The following is an 18,927-nucleotide window of genomic DNA, read 5'->3' as shown; positions in this document are numbered from 1 at the left end:
CAATCAATCAACCAATCAATCAATCAATCAATCAATCAACCAACCAATCAATCAACCAATCAATCAATCAATCAATCAACCAACCAACCAACCAACCAATCAGTCATTGTCGAGTGGCTTACTCAACTTTTAACTCTGTACTTGGTGTTTCAGTGAAGCCTGTGGATCACACTATCGTCATTGTGGCCACCGTCGTGTTCGTCGCCACCATGGTGCTATCAGTGGGCGTCGGCATTTTTGTATACAGAAGACGACAGGCCCAATTGTTGTAACGGAATGTCACTGCAGCAACAAGCAAATGGTGAGTAAGATCGGTCATCAATATTCAGTATCATCATTCAACACATCTATTTCAGTTGTGGTGCATGTTTTACAAAACAATTTGTTTCTATGAATAAATGAATAAATGAATCTTTATTTCAAACATGATTTAAAGAATAAAAACAATAAAAAACAAACAACAAAAAACACACAACAAACAATATACCGTAATTTTCGGACTATAAGTCGCACCGGAGTATAAGTAGCACCAGCCATAAAATGCACAATACATTGAAAAAAAACATATAAATCACACCGGAGTATAAGTCGCACTTTTGGGGCAAATTTATTTGTCAAAATCCAACACCAAGAACAGACATGAACCAGCAACAACAGGCTAAACGTGGGTTTGGTAAACGGCTCTTTATTTAACAAAACAAGAGTTCAACGAGCCAACAACTACTGAACTGTAACGATAAAAACATATACAAGTTGCTACACGAAATAAAATATATCAAATAACTATTACATAAATACGTTTTTCAAACCTTGTGTCACTCCAAATCATTAAATCCTTCAAACGCGGGGCCCTTCGTCATCTTCGTCATCCCGTGATAGAATCCTTTGTCCTTATGTAAACAACAACGTCACTTGCAGGTCAAATCACAGTAATCCCTTGCTACATCGCGGTTCGTTTATCGCGGTTTCCCTACATCACGGATTTTTGAATTTTGAAAATTTGCGAAAAAATTCACATATAAGTCGCTCCTGAGTATAAGTCGCAACCCCCCCCCACCCAAACTATGAAAAAAAAAACGCGATTTATAGTTCAAAAATTACGGTATATCACTGTTCAAAAAGGAGTAGGAAGAAGCCTAGGCTTATCATGTCCTACCCCTATCCATCACTTAGTTCCAAGTGAGAACATTAAAACTACAAAAGAACAAAAGAAAAACAACAAAAACATCTTATAATCCAAAAATTTCACAGTAGTCACCTTCATTTTCCTCTTTTTGGTAATTTGCAAATATTATTCCTTTATACATTTTTTTTAAATAGAACTATATTTCTGCTTTCCTTCATTTTATCTTCTAGTCCATTCCACACAGTTACTCCATAGGATGATATGCACCTGCTCCTGAGAGAGTGGTGCAAGCATACCCCTTATCAAAGTTACCTTTTCCTCTCAAATTATATCCCTTATCTTTTTCAATAAATAGTTTTTCAATGTTCCCTGGGAGTTTTTGAGTCTTTGCTCGATACATTATCTGTGCCAGTCTAAATTTGAATAAGTCCATTGGCTTTTAAGCGTTTGATTTTAAAAACAAATTATTTGTATGATCTCGAAATCCAACCTTGTGTACAATTCTCATAGCTTTTTTCTGTAGTATAATTAATGGTTTTAAATACAACATTCTCGGCTCCAGAATATGTTTTGCACTGCACAGTACTGCAATACTCCTTGCTACTTTGGTTCTAACGTATCTTATGAGGTTTCCAACAGAATTTGTTGTCTAATATTACTCCTAAAAAATTTATCTCATAAACTTGTTCGATATTGACATTATCTATTGTTACTTGAACCTGTGTATCTATTTTACGGTTTCCAAATACCATCAGTTTGGTTTTGTCTACATTCAATGTTAATTTATTAATGTCAAACCATATTTTTAGTTTGGACAATTCAGTTGTAATGGTCTCCAATAGTATCTTTAAGTTATTTCCAGAACAGAAGATGTTGGTGTCGTCCGCAAAAATAATACATTTAAAGATAGTTTACACCAGGGGTCACCAACACGGTGCCCGCGGGCACCAGGTCGCCCGTGAGGACCGCATGAGTCGCCCGCAGGATTGTTCTAAAATTAGCTCAAATCGCGGCACTTGTCAGTGAGATGCATCTATTTATTTTACAGTCAAACCTCGGTTTTCGAACGTCCTGGTTCTCGAACAAATCGGATTTCAAACAAAAAATTCAAGATTTTTTAGCTTCAGTTGTCGAACAAAATTCGGAGGTCGAACCTCGCGAGATGAGCCGGGAGGACCCGAGAAAACCCGACCTCGCGGCCCGGATGCCGACTGACTGTTGTTATTGTATTTTCGTTACTTTGACGATTGTATTAACCCCTAATCATGCTACGGTTGCACGTTCGGCGGTGAGCTGCAGTTGCGCGATCGGACAAATATGCGCAAATGAAAAATAATGCTTAAAAAAGGCGGGGTGTTTTGTCTTGAAACGGATAAAAAAAATTCCCATTATTTGTAATGGGAAAAATAGATTCGGAATTCGACCGATTCGCTTCTCGAACCACCTTCTGGAACGGATTGTGGTCAAAAACCAAGGTTTGTCTGTATTTTTGCTATTCTTGTTAAAATCACACTTACATATGAACTGGAAATGACAATAATAACACATAGTGAAAGCCAAATTGAGCAAATTTGCTATTTCAGAAGTGCGTGTCAAACTGGTAGCCCTTTGCCTTAATCAGTACCCAGGAAGTAGCTCTCGGTTTAAGAAAGGTTGGTGACCCCTGGTTTACACCTTACAAATATCATTTATGTACAGAATAAATAATATGGGATCCAACACTGACATTGTGGGACTCCACAGGTAATGTCTAGGCATAATGATATATGATTACCCATCTTAACAAACTGTTGTCTATTAGTAATGTAACTTTTTAACCAGCTCAATACTACACCTCTCATCCCATATCTTTCCATTTTATACAATAATATGTTATGGTCAATGGTATCAAAAGCTTTTTTCAAATCAATAAATACTCCTACCGCATATTCTTTATTGTCAATGCAGTTAGTTATTTCTTCCGTCAAATCCATTAGTGCCATAGTTGTTGATCTATTTGTTCTGAATCCATATTGGCTGTCAGTTAGCAAGTTGTGTATCTCAGTGAAGCTATCCAGTCTCACAATGAAAAGCTTCTCCAAGATTTTAGAGAATTGACATAATAGAGAAACAGGTCTATAATTTGTAAAGAGATGTTTATCTCCTGTTTTATACTGTGGGATAACCTTAGCCGTTTTCATTTTGCTTGGGAAGGTACCTGTTTTAAAGGACAAGATGTATGTCAGAGGATTTACCACTCCATCAACAACTTCCTTAATTAAGGCCATATCAACATCATTCCCATCTGGAGAGGTTTTATTTTTGCATGATTTTATAATATCTAAAACTTCTTACTCATCAACCACTTTCAAGAACATTGAACTTGGATTGATTTCAGTACCATCTCCTCCTGCTCTCGCCTGCTTTATCGACGGGTCACTGATAACTTCAGCCAATTTTGGTCCTACGTTCACGAAAAATGCATTCAAATCATTGACCGCATCTTCCATATTGTTTATGGTCTTGTTATTATCCATGAAGCGTTTAGGATACTTTGTGTTAGCAGCTCCTTTCCGGATAATACTGTTTAAAATCTTCCATATCCCTTTACTATTGTTTCTATTTTTTCTATTAACTTGCTGTAGTAATCATTCTTGCACCTCCTCATAATTTGCGGCATCTTATTTTTGTATCTTTTGTACTTAATTTCTGTCTCTATGGTTCCATCCATCCATCCATCCATCCATCCATCCATCCATCCATCCATCCATCCATCCATCCATCCATCCATCCATCCATCCATCCATCCATCCATCCATCCAGCCATCCATCCATCCATCCAGCCATCCATCCAGCCATCCATCCAGCCATCTTCTTCCGCTTATCCGGGGTCAGGTCGCGGGGACAGCAGCATTAGGAGGGACTCCCATACTTCCCTCTCCCCAGCCACTTCATCCAGCTCATCCCGGGGTATCCCATGGCGTTCCTAGGCCAGCTGAGAGACATAGTCTCTCCAGCGTGTCCTGGGTCGTCCCCGGGGTCTCCTACCGGTGGGACATGCCCGGAACACCTCGCCAGGGAGGTGTCCAGGAGGCATCCTGATGAGATGCCCGAGCCACCTCATCTGGCTCCTCTCAACGTGGAGGAGTAGCGACTCTACTCCGAGTCTCTCCCGGATGACCGAGCTTCTCACCCTATCTCTAAGGGAGAGCCCGGACATCCTGCGGAGAAAACTCATTTCGGCCGCTTGTATCCGGGATCCCGTTCTTTCGGTCACGACCCATAGCTCGTGACCATAGGTGAGGGTAGGAGCATAAATCAACCGGTAAATTCAGAGCTTTGCCTTTTGGCTCAGCTCTCTCTTTACCACGACGGACCGGTACAGAGTCCGCATTACTGCCGACGCTGTACTGATCCGCCTGTCGATCTCGCGCTCCATCCTCCCCTCACTCGTGAACAAGACCCCAAGATACTTGAACTCCTCCACTTGGGGCAGGATCTCATCCCCGATCCGGAGGGGGCATTCCACCCTTTTCCGACAGAGGACCATGGACTCGGATTTGGAGATGCTGACCCTCATCCCGACCGCTTCACACTCGGCTGCGAACCGTTCCAGTGAGAGCTGGAGATCACGGCCTGAAGAAGCCAACAGCACCACGTCGTCTGCAAAAAGCAGAGACGCGATGCTGAGGTCCCCAAACCGGACCCCCTCAACGCCTTGGCTGCGCCTAGAAATTCTGTCCATAAAAATTATGAACAGAATCGGTGACAAAGGGCAGCCCTGGCGGAGTCCAACCCTCACTGGGAACGAATCCGACTTACTGCCGGAAATGCGGAACAAACTCTGGCATCGGTGATACAGGGACCGAACCGCCCTTATCAGTTGGCTCGGCACTCCCCACTCCCGAAGCACCCTCCACAGAACCTCCCGAGGGACACTGTCGAACGCTGAGCCACACTGTTCTTCCTGAATCCGAGGTTCAACCTCCCGACGGACTCTCCTCTCCAGCACCCCTGAATAGACCTTACCAGGGAGGCTGAGGAGTGTGATTCCCCTGTAATTGGAACACACCCTCCGGTCCCCCTTCTCAAAGAGGGGAACCACCACCCTAGTCTGCCAATCTAGAGGCACTGTCCCCGATGTCCACGCAATGTTGTAGAGGCGTGTCAGCCATGTCAGCCCCACAACATCCAGAACCTTTAAGAACTCCGGGCGGATCTCATCCACCCCCGGGGCCTTGCCACCGAGGAGTTTTTTAACTACCTCAGTGACTTCGACCCCAGAGATTGGAGAATCCGCCTCAGAGTCTCCAGGCCCTGCTTCCTCAATGGAAGGCGTGTAGGTGGAATTGAGGAGGTCTTCGAAGTATTCTCCCCACCGACTCGCGACGTCCCGAGTCGAGATCAGCAGCACGGCATCCCCACTGTAAACAGTGTTGACGTTGCACTGCTTCCCCCCTCGTGAGACGCCAGATGGTGTACCAGAATTTCCTCGAAGCCGTCCGGAAGTCATTCTCCATGGCCTCGCCAAACTCCTCCCACGCCCTGTTTTTTTGCCTAAGCAACCGCCGAAGCCGCGTTCCGCTTGGCCATCCGGTACCTGTCAGCTGCCTCCGGAGTCCCGCAGGCCAAAACGGCCCGATAGGACTCCTTCTTCAGCTTGACGGCATCCCTTACCGCCAGTGTCCAACAGTGGTTTCGGGGATTGCCGCCACAACAGGCTCCGGTCGGCCGCCTCAACAATGGAGGCGCGGAACATAGTCCACTGGGACTCAATGTCGAATAACCATTTTTTTATAAAAAGATACAAGTGTACGCACTGCAATTGTGTGGGCACTCCTCGCCTTCTGCTGGCGTGTGGGCAAGTTTTGTGCTTTAATTCCTCAATTTAGAAGTTTTATTTTGACTTTTAAACATGATGTATTTTTTATTTTTCTTCTTCGTGCTACCGCTATATTTATTTTTCTTCTTTGTGACAGGGGGTCGCTTTGGCCTGGGGCGTTAAATTCAGCATTCACTTTAAAAATATCTGGCGCCATCTAGCGTTGTGAATTGGTATAATGTCTAGACCCCGAATGTTAGACGACCCCCACTTTTTCAGTCTTATTTCAATGCAAAAAACATCGTCTTATATTCGGGCCAATGCGGTATATTATTGAGGCTCAATCATTTATGACTAATGACGAAGACGAAGGTAAATGCATATTCACGTCAGTGTGCGTGAGAGATTGTCCTAGGTCGCAAATGTTTGCCGAATGTTGCCAGGCGTTCTCCAACAGGTTTAGTGGATTTGGACATGTTCAAAATTTTCTTGTGATAAATAAGTACAGGCAAAAGTCTGGCAACCATTTTTCAACATTTGCAACCTTGAACTAACCCTGAGTCTGTCCTATGCACCTCCATCACTGCCTGGTTTGGATCGGCCTCCAAACAAGACAAGCACAGACTGCAACGGACAATCAGGACTGCAGAAAAGATCATTGGAATCAACCTCCCATCTATCCAAGACTTGTACCTGTCCAGGACCAGGAAACGTGCAAGTAGCATCTCTACAGACCCTTCTCACCCAGGTTGCAGTCTGTTTGAACTACTCCCCTCCAGACGGCGTTATAGAGCTCTGTACGCCAAAACCAGCAGACACAGAGACATCTTCTTCCCCCAGGCTGTTGCTCTGATGAACTCACACCACTCTTAGAGTCTCAGAGTCATTGCTGTGCAATAACATCCTGCTCTCGACGCTTTATTTTGAATAGTCTGTATTATGTGTACTATGTGTCCTCTCTGCATCCATTGCAGCCTGGTCATCCTGGAAGAGGGACCCTCCCATCTGTGGTCTCTTCTCAAGGTTTCTCATTTCCCCTAGTTGGAGTTTTGAGTTTTTCCTTGCCCTCCTGGGAGTTTAAGATCAGAGGATGTTTGAGAATATTTGTCATTTTTCACATGTCCTGAGTGTCGCTAGTCACCTAAATGTTGAACAGAGGATGTGATGTACCGAAGTCTAATTCCTTGTTTGGCACGCTCAAACATGGTGAATAAAAACTCTTGAATCTTGAAGAAATAAATCTCAAATCTCATGAGAATACAACATTCACTACCTTCGAAAACACTGGTAATTGTTGGCAAATCCTTGGGCTAGGGCACAAGTGTCAAACTCAAAGCCCGGGGGCCAGATACGGCCCACCACATCATTTTATGTGGCCTTTTGTGCGTCAAATTCGTGTGTCATTACTAGAATTGCAAATTGTCTTCACTTTTAATATCTGTTTTTTTTTATATATTTGACCAGTTTTTACATGTCTGATTTGAAAACGAGTTATTTGTCAGTTTGTTTTGTAGCTTTTACTGTATATAATATGAGGTGCTCATACATATATTTGGGTTGACAGTCATAATGGCACTCCGAAAGAAGCTATGACTACAATGCGGCCCGCGAAAAAAATGAGTTTGACGTCCCTAGGCTAGGGCCTTTAAGGATAAAAAACAATATTAATTGAGCACAAAATACATTATGCTCCAATGTAATAATTATATTCATGGCTCCTGTTCTTTTATTGTGCAAAGAACGTGGGAGGGGGAACATTGATTGTATCAAGCAGCAAGCAAACAAAAAAAAACCTCATCTGTCTTAAATTAAAATTAAATTAAATTAAAAGTGTAACACTGTAACAACGAGTTCACTTGTCTTTCAACTTTGAACTGTCAATGTCAACATGATTCAACAAGAATGAAATCATTTTCACTAATAATAAAAATTGACATTTTCGGAGGGGTCACATTTAAAGGGGTGCTATGCTTCTGTAATCCCAAACCAAATGAACCTCTGTGAATCACTTACACAATGTTGACAGAAGGCAGCAGTATTTCACTTCTCAGAGCAGCCCACTCAATAGCTTCAGAAAAAAAACCTCGAGTTCTCATAAGAGCTGTGCGATACCTGAGATTTTTCGATCAATAACAAGTAAATACTGGTGCCAGCATCGCCGATATTGTTACTGATACCAAGTACTTTTAGGTTAAGAAAATGTAATGCTATTTTAAATGACTTTTTCTATTAAATAATGTTTTGTGAAGATTAAACATTATTGTTGAGTTGTTAACCATGCCAAACTATCTTTAATGAAATCGTAGACAAATGGATTGGTTGATTGTAAATCAAAGAACAACTGTCAAACACAGAATGAGTAACATTGTCGCATGCCAAAGTTGACTTGTTTTCGGACACAGAGCCTTGTTGCCAGGAGGTTGTCATGCTAACAACACGGCCCCCCTCCCCCCCCCCCCCCCCCCCCACCCCCCCCCCCCCACACACACACACACCCCGATACCAGCATTATTTCAAAGTAGTGTTACTTGTGACGGTGACCAGTACTGGTCTCCCTCTTGTGACAATTTTATCATCTGGAACTGAACATTAGAAAGAAAATTAAAAAAAAATAGCCATTGATTTTATGCAATTTTATGGTAAAAAATAAGCTATATTAAGATGCACATCTTTCTTTAAAATTGTCATTGTTTTTGTTGGTCAATTTTATGCATCAAAACAGTGACGTCTAAAATTGTGGTTGGTCTTTATTGTGTAAATGGGATTGTATTTCTCCAGAACACGTGCACGCACACACACGAACACGCACGCGCGCGCGCGCACACACACACACACACACACACACACACACACGCACACACATGCACAAACACACACACACACACACACACACACACACACACACGAAAAAGGTAAGGACACCATGAAGCTTTATTTTGCCACATTTGTGTTCAACATAGCATTTTACCGTAATGAAATTAATTTCATTTCATATGACATGAAATTTGTGACCTTAATATGTGAAATTTACCATGTTCAAACATAGATTTGATCACTTTCAACATGACACTTGCCACAGTTAAGTGTTAAATGTAAAATGTGAAATCTGTTACGTTAAAACATGAAACTTAACATGCTAAAATATAAAATGTCACTTCAAAATGTGAAATTTTGCACTTTTGAACGTGAAACTTAAGATATGAAAAAATATATTAAAACCTGAAAAGTCAGGTTTTACTGTGTAGCTTATCACCTTAAAACGGAAAATATATTAGGTACAAACGTGACAAATTTCACTGCTTTTTTCCACTGGTATGACAGCAATATGCTTCTAAAAGTGTGTGAGTGGCGAATTTTATGATTTTTGTAAATCGTATTTAAAATTCATTCACTGCCAGTGACAAATATGTGTCCATTGCGTTTTTTTGTTTTTTTTACAGGGATAGGTGGGGACCGAAATTGCCAAAATGTGGAGTATGAGAATAATCTACACACAAGGCCAAATATTGCTTGGACTTTAGGGCAAAGATTAAAAAACAAGGCAATTTACACACAACCACTGGGGATTTAATCGATGCCGGCTAATGTCAAATTCCTGAATAAGCACACACTACAAGAATGGATTGTGGGAAAAGCTGCCCAAGCTAACTAAAACCTGCACCCTGGACTGGACTTCAATCAGTTACATATTACACACTGTGTAGGTAGCACATTAGGAATTGAAAAAGCTGCATGAAAGTGAACTATATAAATCACTACACTACCAGTGACTGCAACAGTATATCATGTCATTTTGACTGGTTTCAAATTTTGCAAAATCATAGCTTGGTTAAGAATCAGCCTATGTACCAATAGGACCCTGAATTTTCCTAAATCTGTGTATATATTATTATTTGTGTATGATTTATCTGTGATTTTTTTAATATATAGTATATCAGGCCTAATCCGCCCCCCGGTTAGATTTCATACAGCCCGCAGCTTCGATCTTATAATATATAATTTATGGCCCGCCTGCACTGTCAAACTGAATAAAAAAAATCATGAAACTTGAAACTGTAATTCCCCCTTTTACCAAAAGGTGGCAGCACCTCTTTAATAATATCAGTCTGCATCCGTGCTGCGAACCCCATCCCGCTCATTTCTGCCATGGTGACTGCAAAGAAAACGAGGAAAGTTTACATTGAGGGCCGTCGCTTTCAAGAGAGATGGGAATTACAATACTTCACTGAAAATCAAGGCTATTGTGTTTGTCTAATTTGTAAAGAGACGGTTGCCTTGTTTAAGGAAAGAGACGCTACCAAACTAAACATGCTAACACATGCGACAAGCTAACAGGGAGTGACCGTGTTGATAAAGTGAAGCAGCTCCAAGCTGAACTGGCATCACAACAGCGATTCTTCATGCGGGGCTGTGAGTCAAAAGTAAATATTACTAAAGCAAGCTAGGAAGTGGCCATGTTAATAGCTAAACATGGCAAACCTTTTACTGAAGGTACATTTATCAAAGACTGTGTGACTGTGTTTTTTAGACTAAGTTTTAATAATAAGAGACAACTTCGCATTACTTATAACTCCTGTTTAAAGTGTTAATGAGGCAAACATATTTTTAAACTCATGTAAATTTAAGGTATTTCATACAGTTTGTTCAATGTTATCTGACTCTTCAGATATGAATGAAAGGCAGAATTTGTGCTTTTAGAGTTGTCTGACTGGCTTGTATTTGGTTATTTTGTCATTACTCTGTACTCTGGGAAGAGGTACAGGAGCCTGCGCTCCCGCACCACCAGACTCGCCAACAGCTTCTTTCTCCAGGCTGTTAGGGCCCTGAACTCGCTACCCCCTTCTGCGTAGCGTGCGGCACTGTTGCGCTATTTTCGGGAATGTCTGCTGTACGCGCACTTGCTCCTTTTTTTTCTGCTCCTCCTATTTATTTATTTATTTATTTATTTATTTATTTATTTATTTATTGTTGTGTTATTTATTCATTATTTATTCAGCACGCTTTTGTTATACTTGTTTACTTGTTTGTCTGTTGTGAGCCATGTCTTGTCACCGTGGGATAGGGGGGAACGAAATTTCGGTTTCTTTGTGTGTCTTTGGCATGTGGAGAAATTGACAATAAAGCTGACTTTGACTTTGAAAAAAAAAAAAAAAAAAAAAAAATTGAAAAATAAAGACAATTGTGACAATGAAAATTGTTTTATAACAGTGTGTATTTGCATGAAATTTTTGTAGTTAAAAAATGTCCCAAAAAAACTATTGGCCCCGGGCCCCTTCACTTTATCAAATCTGGCCCTCCTTGCAAAGAGTTTGTACACCCTTGATATAGATTGTTCTATCATTAAAATTTAAAAATACAAAGGAGATCTGAGTTTTCCTATCTCTAATGACCAGCAGTCAAATTGACTACATGCTTTTTACAAGGGTGTCATATTTCACTATTCCTTTAATTTGCTACAATTTCAGGTTCTTTCTCCTGCTCGATAGTTTGTTTTTTATGCTTTGTGATGGCTGAGACTTGATGAGGAAAAATCCTATGGAGGAGCATGTTCTGAGAGTGATGTCTCTTGGTCATTGTGCCAATTGTCATGTTGCTTTGAGAGTGACTCATGAGTCGTATCAGAAGTGACTGCTTGCAAAAAAAAAAAAACCCAAAAAAACGAGTGGAAGCACACTAGCCAAAATTTCCAGGGTCCAACAAGCACGAGGGAGCAAACCTCTCACAGGGTTCGCCGCAGCGGGGCCAAGAGGCTGAGTTACGCCGGTTTGACCCATGCATGCAGCCATTCCGGCGACACAAGAAAAATATCTGCCAAGGTGCAGTGGTAGGCTCCAGCATCGCCGAGTGGACGACCGAACCTGGGATAGCCCCGACTGTGGCCACACATCATCGCGGCTAACATAACATGACAAATAATGACAAAGAGAAAGGAGGAACGAAAGATAAAGAGAGAGAAAAGAGGCTGCTACTTCCCTTGAACTTGCCGAAGCACAAAAGGTCCAGAAACCTTACAGTCTATCAATGCAAGCCAAGGAAAATTATTTCCATTCTAAACACTGTCCACACACCATCAACGACCATTTGGTCGTCATATACTACAAAAGAACCAAGGTTGGAGTAAATGTTCTTGATCAAATGGCAAAGGAATACACCTACATAAAGCTTGCCCTTTCTTAGTCGTCTCTATTCTCTAGTATTCTTGACCTGGATGCCATAAATGCGTTGATCCCATTGCAGAATTCTTTTTTTTTTTGGGATGGATTGAGTGGCAACCTCCCAGCAGTGTTCTCTCTTTTCTCTCCATTTTCTCTTTATTTTGTTCTTTCCTACTTTCTTTTTGTCTGTAATGTAGTAGTTGTATGTAGGTATTTTTGGAGAAAAATGTTAGGGTTTTCCAGGTTATCTTTATCGTAGGATTATGTTGGAATGTAGAGTATAATGATTAAATCAATCTTGTCTTGCCCTCACAATGCAGAGTAAGATGAAGTGGTTGCTTCCTCTGCTTGATTGACCAGCTGCAGGGGAAGCAATCAAAGTTGTTCTGTTTCCCACAACAGTGTAAAACACCCCCTGCTCTGATCTTATCAGAGGCCGGGGGTTCACCAAACCTGTCCACTCACCCCCACTCTGTTCCTCCTAATAAATATGCCCTTGCAGGGAGGAGACTTTTAGACTTCATTCGATCATCGCTGTTCAGACAGCGACGAATGGACTCTCCACCTGCAGGTGTCTAAAAGAACTTGCTTGTCTCCCTTGTGGTTCTTGCAAAATAAGTTGGAGTGAGCACAACTCTAACATTTTGGTGCCGAAACCCGGGATCCTCATACCCACCATCTGACCGGCGAAGGAGGACGTGCTGCATTGTCGACAAGCCAGCGTCCATTAAGAGGACCTGGAGGAGAAAGACCTGGGAAGGAAATTCTTCGCTGGGCCAGCATCTTAGGTCTGCCTTCGTCTGACAGAGGTGGATTGACGGGACCCGGCAGTGCAACGAACCAGGGGACAAGTAAGTTAAAGGCCTGAAGTTGTGTTGTGTTGTTAAACGCGTAACACGTAGAGGTGCACGGGAGCCAGCTTGGGTTCAAGTCCCAGTGGAAGAAACAGGCTAAGAAAGGCAAAGCTTCTTTTTCGTTCATCGAAGAAGTGTGTAGACTCTTCTTTGTCTGTTTTTCCGAGCTGAGGGATCTGGCTTGGGTTAAAGTCCCAGTGGAAGGAACGTGCTAAGAAACACGGAGCTTCTTTTTTGTTAATCAAAGAAGGGCGTAGATTTTTCTTTGTATGTTTTTCCAAGCCAAAGAACAGCTTGGGTTCAAGTCCCAGTGGAAGAAACGGGCTAAGAAAAACAGAGCTTCTTTTTCTTAATTGAAGAAGGGCGTAGATTTTTTCTTTTGTCCGTTTTTCCAAAGCTGTTTGGGAGGGTTTTACACCCATCCCTGGATAGGCCTAAAAAAGCGCTGGAGTTTGTGTGATTGAGTGTGTGACTGGTAGGATAAATTGACTAAGAAGCAGTTCTAGCGTTGATCCATGGCAATAAAACAGGCTAGTAATTTGTTGAAAGGTCAATTTAAACCTGCATTGAGGATCCTCAAAGAAAAAAAAAATGAAAAAAATTGTAAAACCTTAAACTACTAAAATTAAGATGGGAAATAAGAACGGTAAATCTCTTGCTCTGCTCTTCTTTAAAACGAGAAGTTCATGGCAAGTAGATTTCTTAATTGTATGCAATATATGCCGAAGTGGAAGAAAAAGTATGGAGTAGAAAGGAAGTTGAGAGTTCAAGTGGTAAAGAAATGCAACTTGCTTCTAGAAGATAAATAAATAAAATTAGAATGTGCTGTCCTCGTGTGCATAGGAGGGACCAGCTCATGATCGACCACAGGAAATGGCCAGCCTGTGACGAATCATTGGTGCTGGGAACTACCTTTTGCGTGCGAGAGCTGTGCATCTGTGTGCGTATATGTTAAAATGATGAACATTGGCTAAAGTTTTAGTATAAAAAATTTTTTTGCTAGACTGTGGTCTATCCAATTTGCACCGCAGAACAGAAATGATTTTGAAAGATAAAAATGAGAGGAAAAAGAGAGAAATCTGTTTGCAAGCAGAAACTAATCCACACTAGTGCATGTTAAGTGTCGAGCCCACATGAGAAATTCGAAAAAAAAAAAAAAAAAGACAGAACATGCTTTCAGGAATTGGAAGAAGCTAAATTGTGAATTTAAGATTTTGCAATGCTACATTTAATAGGAATAATTGATTGGTTGTGTTATAAGATTATGCAAAATTCTAATTGCAAGCTAAATCTGAGCGATTGAGTTCTTCAAATTTAAAAACAAAGAAAAATTCAGATTAATTTGCCAATTGTTTGTTTTAGTTGAGTTTTTTTTTTTTTGAATTGGTGGATTGTTCTACCAGGAAACCTGAGTTGAAAGTGATATATGAGTGTTGTGTGGTGAGCTTGGATGAATTGGGACCGATGTGATAGAAAGACTCCTTTTTGGAGACTGTGTGAGATACATATGATGAGCATTGATGAATGATTGCCTGAATGAAAGGTTGAATGGTTGAAGTCCTTGGCGACTACTATGGAAAATTAGAGCGACTTTGATGAAAGAGTGATTTTGAGCAGGTTGAATGTTAGAAAGAAACACGTAGCTTTTGGATTGATAATTAACTAGAAAAAAAATGGAGAACCAGTAACACATGTAGAAGATGTGTGAACTGAGAAATTAAGAAGCGTTTTGGAAAGAAAGTCAAACTAAATGATGATGAAATCATATGTAGTACTACAAAACTTTACTACATATGGATTCTCTAAATCATACAATTGAGTAAAATAAAACATACGTTTTGATTTGTATTCAAATTTCTAAGATTCTTGTGATAAACAATGAGAAAACGATTGAAAAGTAACTAAAGAAACTACAACAAAGTGAAAATGTCTAATCATTTGCTAGCTGAGTCGCTCCCCATTCGGGGAGGCCATCCATTTACTTGCTAAGCTAGTTGTCAAAACAGGGGCAAGATTAGAGAATGGCATCTATAAATGACCTACCCTACCAAAGAACCTATGCAAATGGGCTGCAATATTGAGCCATGGTGCGTGTCACATGGCTCAAGAGGAGGGATAGTGGGGCAGGTCAGTCAGCTTTATACAACATATGGATTTGATTCATATTCAAAATATTTTCAAAACAAAACAAACATTTTTTTTTTTGTAGAGCTTGTTTCAAAAAAAAAAAAAAAAAAAAAAAAAAACTCCTATTTGCCAGTTAAATGGGCACTACAATTGACTACGAGAGTTGCAAGCAACAGATGAAGAGCAGTCCTGGGCAGATTATCTAATAAGGACGCTCAAACTGAAAGATGTGTCCAATGCAAATTTACTGCCGCCTGATCTCTCCCCCTCACAGGTGGACAACCCCATCAATCCAGGAGACTGGGTCTACATCAAGGTCATCAAAAGAAAGAACTGGGCCAGCCCGCGGCGGGAGGGACCGTTCCAAGTTTTGCTTGCTACTCCTACGGCGGTAAAAATTTCTCAACGGCCCAGCTGGATTCACCTCAGCCACTGCAAGTTGCAGAGAGTGCTGGACCCCTAATTCGGAGTGGTGGGGAAGGCTGACTACAAAGGGGCCCCATCGTTTAGGGTGAGGCGTCTCAATGTTGGTGAAGAATTCATCGATCCCCACTCCGCTAGGCGAGGGGATGTCCCGGTGTCTCTGCCATCCTAGTAGCAACGGAGCTCCATATGCCAGATGGATCCTCTGCTGCGTTGTGGTTGGAGCGTGCTATGGTCTATTGACTCATCTGAACAGACCAAATGACAATGTTGCCCGTGGTAAACGATGGTCACATGATGAGAACTTTGAAGACTGGTCATGGGACCCCAGAAACCCATACGAAACCAACACTTGGTACCGGTATGTCAGGTTCACTGTGAGAGCTCACACACAGGAGGCGTGCTATGTGTGTTCGAAACTCTCCCCTTCCTCCACGCAAGTTCGCTTGGAGGCCAGAGCAATGAATGTATGGGAGGAGTTGGATATCAATGCCGAGCAGTCACAATCAGTGATGCCGACCCATCCCACTCTGGACTTGCAGACGGTGCCTATGATGAACACTTCTGGGCAAATCTCAATGTGACTGTTAGAGGATGAACAATACCACAAGTGGCCTACACGGAGAGACCAGCTGGAGTGAATTACACGTTACATCCAAGGTAACAAGACCCACGTCTGCATTAACGACGACTGCTCTCCAGGAGGAAACTGGATGGGAGCTTTGGACATCACCGCTGTGTGCCAGGATGAGAGAGCCGTTTTCAAGGTGTAAGGGCTCTACTACCGACATGGCTGCACCATCGGACGGGACCTACTTCATCCAGAGTTTCAGAAGCACTGCCTCACCTGCATCCTATGAGTGCACGTGCCTGTTCAGAACGGATCGTGGTTTTGTGGTCACCAGAGTTGTCCGATGCAGCCTGCCAACTGGACACGAGTGTGTGCGCCAGTGTGTGTGACAAAACACACCTACAGACTAGAACATCATCAGCTGACGAAAACACGAGCACATATACAACTTCTTAGGCGTGGCAGATGTGATAATGATAATGAGACGTGGATTGCGTAGATGCTGTTCTGTTGAGCATGTTTTACGGAAACTTGTTGATTTGACCATCGAAAATGCTTCGCAAGTGATGGATACAATGATGTACTGTTTCTGTGTTTTTCTTTTTATTTTTTTTATTATTGTTAGCATTCTGGTCGCCTTAGGCAAAGGGACCGTGTAAGAATTTTCCTGCTAATAACATCTGGCCAGCAGGTTTTTCGCTTACACAATAAGTTTGATCTGGGGTATTGAGGTAATGCCTCATCTTCACTGGAAAGTGTTGCTATCATTGTTTGTTGTTTTTATTTACTATTCTTTCTTCATTATACATATATATATATATATGTTTTTTCTTACTTGTCTTTGTTGTTTGGGGTGACATAATCATATGATAAAACAGGAGGGAGATGTTAGGGTTTTCCAGGTTATCTTTATCGTAGGATTATGTTGGAATGTAGACTATAATGATTAAATCAATCTTGTCTTGCCCTCAATGCAGAGTAAGATGAAGTGGTTGCTTCCTCTGCTTGATTGACCAGCTGCAGGGGAAGCAATCAAAGTTGTTCTGTTTCCCACAACAGTGTAAAACACCCCCTGCTCTGATCTTATCAGAGGCCGGGGGTTCACCAAACCTGTCCACTCACCCCCACTCTGTTCCTCCTAATAAATATGCCCTTGCAGGGAGGAGACTTTTAGACTTCATTCGATCATCGCTGTTCAGACAGCGACGAATGGACTCTCCACCTGCAGGTGTCTAAAAGAACTTGCTTGTCTCCCTTGTGGTTCTTGCAAAATAAGTTGGAGTGAGCACAACTCTAACAAAAAAGGTTTGCGTAGTTGCGTACAGTGATTTGTATGTGTGCAAGTATGAGTTGTGTACTTGGAAAGTGAGTTGTGTGTCGGTTTGAGTTGTGTTCTTGTATAATAATTTCTCAGGAAAGTAGTTGTGTTCTTTAAAACACAAATACAAAACAAAATTACAAGTGCTCAAATCTTAAAACAAATACAAATCGAAATTACAAGTGCTCAAATCTTAAAACAAGTCACACATTTTTCCTTCCACTTACAAATCACGAATCAGAACTCAAGGTGATATTTGGTGAAAAAGTCGAGGCTGTCTGTCCGTCTGTCTGTCTGCGTGTGGAGATTTTTACTCTATATGATTCATGTAGCTTTTAAGTCCATAACCACAATATAATGACTGCATTAGTGCTTTTATTGACTTTTGCGGCAAGACTTAGAGTCTTACATGATGACTGTGGAATGCGACTGTAGTGTTGAGAATTCGTAATAACCCGTGTGCATGTGTGAGAGTGTGTGTATATGTGTGCGTGTCTGGACACGCGCGAGCGAAAGGCTGTTAAGGATCGATGGGTAACTGGCTTTTGTGGCAAAGGGACATCAGTAAATTGGGGAGGCATTAGAGAAGAGATACAATTTAACCAGGATTTAAAACAATAATGGGTTTGTGGTCAGCTTCCATTAACATGGTTGAATGATGACGGATAATTTATAATGATGGTGTGGAATTTGTTAATGCCTGCCTGAGTATATCTGTAATAGATTGACTAAAGGTACTGAATCGGCATAATGCAGCATAGTAAGTGATTGGATAAAATGCTCAGTGATAATGATTTGAAACATTATCCATTTATCTAGGATTGGTTTACGCTTCCCTCTGCATTTTGGTCAAATTACCTAGAAAACAATCAATATAAATTAAACGAAAACTAAAAACTATCAGATTTGAATGCCAGCAACAAAAAAAAAAACATTTAGCTGTTTGGAAAACATTCACTTTGATAAATCATAAAAGGAAAAAAAACACATCAACTACGAAGATCTGATTTGCTACCTCAAGTGTTGAAAAATATATTGATATATTTATGTTTAATATATTTTTTGTTAATTGTGTTTTTACCTGGTTCAAATTTCTATATATTTATTTTATTTGGTTTTCAAAATCTCGTATGGTTATTAAGAATACATCGAGAGGATATTCAAATATTTCTTTATTGTACAAACATGGAGCTATTGAAGGAATGTGGTGCACTAATGATAACTACAATCTGTGCATGGGAAAAGGCCAGTTTTTTGCTTTGTAAACAGATTGAAAAGGCTATTTACACTACATGCGTATGTGTGTAATGTATCCATCCATTTTCTGAAACAACCTTACAGGGGTCGTGGGTGTGTTGAAGCCCATTCCAGCTGTCATTGAGCAAGAGGGGTCCACCCTGAACTGTTCGCCAACCAATCACAGGATTAATGAATGAAAAAGCAAACTGGACCACAAAAAGCCTGGTAATGCCTAAAGGACAAAAGCTTTATGGCAGGGGTGTCAAACTTTGTCGCGGGCCGCATTATAGTCATAGTTTGCTTCAAAGGGCCA

At 41.2% G+C, this 18,927-nt stretch overlaps 1 protein-coding gene across 4 annotated transcripts in view; it reads left to right on the top strand.

The window, feature by feature from the left end:
• LOC137840388 (kelch-like protein 25) overlaps nt 1–18,927 on the top strand; it is a 197,326-nt gene that overhangs the window by 30,232 nt on the left and 148,167 nt on the right. For 2 of the 4 annotated variants that reach the window (XR_011087008.1, XM_068651171.1), the window contains exon 5: nt 154–301. Coding sequence is in view for 3 of the 4 variants with exons in the window: in XM_068651171.1 (XP_068507272.1) it covers nt 154–272 (119 nt within the window). In the remaining variant the exon portion in view is untranslated. Of the gene's footprint in view, nt 1–153; nt 302–6,540; nt 8,371–9,367; nt 15,208–18,927 lie in introns of those variants that run through there. The other 2 variants (XM_068651170.1, XM_068651169.1) reach the window with 2 other exon arrangements.

Source organism: Syngnathus scovelli, chromosome 6 (genome assembly GCF_024217435.2).
Source record: "Syngnathus scovelli strain Florida chromosome 6, RoL_Ssco_1.2, whole genome shotgun sequence".
Lineage (NCBI taxonomy): Eukaryota > Metazoa > Chordata > Actinopteri > Syngnathiformes > Syngnathidae > Syngnathus > Syngnathus scovelli.
This window is presented reverse-complemented; position numbering and strand designations above follow the sequence as displayed.